At 37.8% G+C, this 5,093-nt stretch overlaps 1 protein-coding gene across 1 annotated transcript in view; it reads right to left on the reverse strand.

Annotated features, from left to right (window-relative positions):
* LOC137936578 (protein NEN1-like) overlaps positions 1–5,093 on the reverse strand; it is a 7,358-nt gene extending 2,265 nt beyond the window's left edge. Inside the window, exons 1-6 of the mRNA XM_068781337.1 lie at positions 4,613–5,093; positions 4,361–4,518; positions 4,224–4,270; positions 3,450–3,513; positions 1,585–1,985; positions 1,021–1,088 (exon numbers count right to left, since the gene is read on the reverse strand). Coding sequence (XP_068637438.1) covers positions 1,021–1,088; positions 1,585–1,985; positions 3,450–3,513; positions 4,224–4,270; positions 4,361–4,518; positions 4,613–4,904 — 1,030 coding nt within the window. The 5' untranslated portion in view covers positions 4,905–5,093. The remainder of the gene's footprint in view (positions 1–1,020; positions 1,089–1,584; positions 1,986–3,449; positions 3,514–4,223; positions 4,271–4,360; positions 4,519–4,612) is intronic.

The raw sequence follows: 5,093 nt of genomic DNA on the forward strand, positions 1-5,093 counted from the left end.
GTATTCAGCGTGGCATACTTCTTTTGGAATTCTTTAAAAACGATAAATACTAGTAAGAAAGGAGTAAAAACTGTGCTCTTGTATCATTCAAACAGGGGGAGGGGGAAGTGATGGATTCAAAAGTTGTGACCGGCTACTAGAAGAGATACACTTAAGTATATCTGTTCTTTTTTTCCTTTTCTACGTCAGTGTTTTTGAGAGAAGTTTGCAAGCAAGGTAAGGAGCGTAATTTAACGAAAGGTGCCATGAAGTCCTGTCCATATGCCTCCACATCCTACAACACCAACAGTGCCTCCCGCTTGACTTCCTTTTCAAAGGATGTCATTATGCATCGTTTGGTTCAGTGTGACAGAGTTTCTGTTGGCACTAATTACTGCTGCTGAGTAGAAATCTCAAAACGATGTCGGGTAGATAAACAATGAAACCCGTCCTTATGGGTGGTAATTATTTGCCCTAAAACTGAGTTCTTCTCTAGTAGAGCACATGTAAGCAACTGGAGATATCGTATGAATGGGGACGAAGTGTTTGAAGTTCTCCCTACGGAATGAATTGGCTTTTAATAATTTCATATGAAAGCCTCTCAAATATTTCACAAAGAAGTGATACGTCTTCCAACTTCCAATAACCAGAGGCTTCCATATAGGTCATGATCAACTCAAGATTCGTATCGTCTCACTTGCACCTAAAATTATCAGTAATTAGCCACTTTCTATCCAGATTAATCCCAGCCATAATCTTTTCTTCAGAAATATTAAATACAGCATAGATGCAGCACCTCTCCGCTTGACAGAAGTAAATATTTGAAACTTTTATATGTTTATAAATTTAAATACAATCTACAATAGTAAGATCCACTAATCTATGCAGAATGAATTATTAACTTCTTCGAAGCCAGTTTTATGCCCATAGATTGCTTATAATCGTACACATCTAAAGAGAAATATGCATCAATATAAGATCCAGGAATGAACAATGCTCCAATATCATCAACTTCACTAAAAACAAGCCTTTGAATCTTACCGGACGTGTCTCTTTGATGTATCTCAGTGGAGTATATCATGGTGCTCGGAGGCCTAGCAATGGGTATGCTGAAAACCAAGAACAGTGATTTAGTATTCATCAAGATAAGTTATGATCTATCGTATCAATATAAATAAAAAACCAAATAAAACTTGTGGGAGACAAATATAAAGACAACGAGGCCAGTATCAGAGGCCAAAAAGTACAAAGGAGCCCAAAGACAGCCCCAGCTTACATGGTGGATACAAAACATTAACTCAAGTAGTATTAGTGTAGTGTTACAACACCTGATTGCCCACAGAGGAATCAGTAAAGGGAATGACATCTTTCAAGACAAAGGTGACAGTTTCTAAATAACTAATACAGTTCCAAGCCATTAGCCTGTACACATGCTTCACTCACTCACGTTTGCCAAATGGTATTTGCCATGAAAATCCGTGGAAATGGAGGAAAAAAGAAAGAAGAATTTCATTTCAAAGAACTATCATCTTTCTCCTCACTAAAACAGGCAAATAAGATATCCATTTCACTAGAGAACCCAAATAAGAAAAGATTAAAACTTACTGTAGTTGTATGGTTGACATTTTATTATAGCCATCGTTTTTCCTCACAACTGAGTTCCATTCAGATGTGCTACCCAAGTTCATGAAAGAGCTCCAAACAAGATCGTCGCACATGTCAAGCACTTTGATCAGGCTTGGAGATGGATCCACCACAATATTGATTCGTGGGCGTCCAGCATCGTCTTGAAACTTGAAATTGACCCCAAAACAAATTCTCATTCCTATGCAACAGATTTGCAAAGGAATGTCATCGTGCATAAGAAGAATCCTAGGAGCTCTTCCATGGCTAACAGGAGAAATTGATGTAGTAATAGAATGGAGTGAAACTTCATCAGGGTCTAAAAATATAGGGTTTTGGGACACCGAATTGAAGGTTGTAGAAGTGTTCGCAAGGCATGAGTCCTGAACAATTGGAAAATCATTGAAAGGGTAAACACAGTGATCAGTGTATAAACCTGGAAATACATGTCTTTTTAAATTGAAGAGACATTTTTTGGAATGGCAAAGTGCTGAAAATTTTCCATTGATTTAATGAAAAATATTGAGTCTTAAACACACAAAATATTCCAGGTCACTATCCACACTATTTTCAAAAACATTCTTATCTCGGTCAGAATCCAAACAGAGTTCAAACTTAAAGACATGCACAACCACTCAGCTGAAAAGTGCAAACTTGTTGAATTCGTGCAAAACTAGCACCATTGAAATGCAAGCATGATGTGTGAAAATTAGCTATACATCCAGGTATGGCAATAAATGGAAATCTATTTGGGGAGGAAAAGAGAGTGTGCCATGGAGACAAAACACCTTGAAGGGCTAAGCAGGATGTACTTCTTCAGCCAAGTGGGCAATGTGGGCCACCGGTGACCCTCCAGTACAGGAAAGTTACTGCACAGTCCTACTCCTATTTTGATTACCAACATTTGCATACTGACATGAGCTATACTACTAGTCTTTATGTCAGATGAAGAATTTCGTTAGACAGAAGAAAAATGACCAAAAAGGGATCCAAACAAATAGCAAAAGAACCATGTTTAGCTTCATTATTAATGAGAAAGCGAAAGATAACCCAGAAATCAATTATAAAATCAAAAGTTTAAGGAAATAACAATAAATCCAAAGAGTTGAGAGATCAAATCAAATTCCCTATAGATATAGAAAGATATGTGTTTTCTTCTACTTGATTCATATAGAAGTTACTGGCCATTTAATATTAAATGCAATGTTTTGTGATATTGGATTTCATTTAAGATGATTCTTAGGGTTTGACTACTTTTAAGAACTTAATATTCCACAGATGAGCATAGGAGGTTGCGTATTTCTAGTACAAAGTTTTTGTGCAGCAATGTATCATTTCTAATGTGTTTACCCTTTTAAGAACAAAATGGTGTAACATTATGGTCAAATAATGTCTGGATCACTCATAAAGTGCACCTTAAGCTCATATAATCTAGAGATCTTATAGGATTACAGGGGAAGACCAAACAGAAGTAGGGAAGCACTTTCAGCTAATAAGCACTTTCAGAATAGCACTCTGCTACCAACAGGAGGAAACAAAGCCTTTTGTAAGGGAAATAAAAAGTTAAAAATAAGCTAACAATGAGAATCCACAAAAAAGGCTTCACAAGCAGCATAGTTTGGAGCTATAATCTGGTCAGCACTAAATGCATGAAGACCAACAAAAAAAGAGTAGAATCTTTTCTTTTATGAATCTCCAAAAAATAAATTAATTATTTAAGTAAAGGAACTTACCAACAGAACACGACATAGGATACTATGTTCTGCTTGTTTTTTTACTTCACTTTTTTATTTTAATAGTCAAGTTTATGAGTTTTCTATCAAATTCAGAAGATACGAGAAAGTTACCAAGAACAACACTGCTGCACAGTGCTTGAGAACTTTAAGATTCATACGCACATCATCCAAACTTCTGCAAAATGACAGGAGAAGAAAAGTGATTAGTATTCAATTTTTTCCTTTGAAAACAAGGTAAAGAAAACAAGAAGGAAAGGAAAAGCCAAGAGCCAGAACAAGGTTATAAGTGAGAAAGCATTACAATAGAGAATTAGAAATCGAGGGAAACATATTTTTTTTCTGGATGCCTCATGTTGATCCTGTTCCTCCTCATATTCTCTCGTCTCTCTTTCTATCTTCCATCTTCTCAGACCAACTCTCTCTGCTCCTTTACTTCTCGCATCACTTCAATCCCTCTTTTCTTTTCGTTTTTTGTTTCTCTTTTCTCCCTTCTTACTTGAGTAAATTTCAAATTATGGTTTATGGAACCCAAACAAAAGCAGACAAGATCAAGGGAGAAGCCCCAACAGAATTACAACTCAAGAAGGAAAAAACTACCATAACAAGGTGATATAAAGCCAAAAACAAACATTCTTATGTACAAGCACAATTTAAGAACAAATATAAATAATATTTTTTAACAAATAAGCATGGAGATACCATCACATGGAGATACCATCAGGTCATAATTGGCCTACATGGCGAGAATATTGTGTCTCAAAACAATAGGGTGTCTGACTAGGGCCTAAGACAACTCAAATTCAAAGAAGTACAATAACATGCAGCAGCATATATAAACTATGGAGAAGCAGGTGGATTCATTATTTAGACATCTGCAAAGTATACCTGTGTTTCTGTTCTCCAAGTTCGAAATACCTCGCTAGAGTAGCCATCTGAAAAAATAGTTGTTTAGTGCATGAATGTAGAAATGGCAGAGAATGAATAGTCGATGACGCCATGAAGCGCTAAATAGTATCCATAACCTTCATATTTCCGGCTCTTCTTCCGAACCTTTGCGTCAGCAATGGTAAGGAGTCAAGGGTGCCACTAGGCTCAGGTGCAGGGCGACCAATGTCTGCAAACGCCTCGCGAATTCGTGGACAGTCAAACTTGAGGATGTTATGACCAACCCAAACTCGTCCTGTAATTACAACATCATACAACAGAAAGCGACAGAGACGAAGAGAGATGGAAATGGGCTCAGCAAATCAATCAGAATGAGGATGGAAACTAACCGTGAAGAATATCGAAAACCTTATCAGCAACTTGTGCAAAGTAAGGTGCCTGAGCGAGGGCATCTTTTGTGATACCATTGCCCCTGTCGAAGGCAGGGGAGATGGAGGAAAGATCAGAAGGTCTGATGAGGGTGGAGTAGTCGTCCAATTCCAAGAGTCTCCGAGGGCACACTAAAATGGCTCCGAACTCTAAAAGCAAGCACTTTTGGCCGGTTCCGAAAGGCATCGTCGTCTCAACATCCATGAATACGAGTTCTTGACGAGAGCTACTTACATCACTGGATGATTCCATCTCAACTGCAGTTAATGCAGCACGAGATTCTGATTTGAAGTCTTAAATGGAGGTGGATGGAGGGAAATGTTCCATGGTATCTTTCTCACTTCTGGGCAGACGGAAGTATGAAAATGGCTCTCCAAGGGCATGTAAGAGTGAGAAGACCTTCATTTATCCCAGAGAGGAGTCTTCCTATCTTGCCCGCGA

This window comes from Aristolochia californica, unplaced genomic scaffold, assembly GCF_029961685.1.
Source record: "Aristolochia californica isolate CCGP_79_NKW_82.1479 unplaced genomic scaffold, dmAriCali1.0.hap1 SCAF_7, whole genome shotgun sequence".
Classification (NCBI taxonomy): Eukaryota; Viridiplantae; Streptophyta; class Magnoliopsida; order Piperales; family Aristolochiaceae; genus Aristolochia; species Aristolochia californica.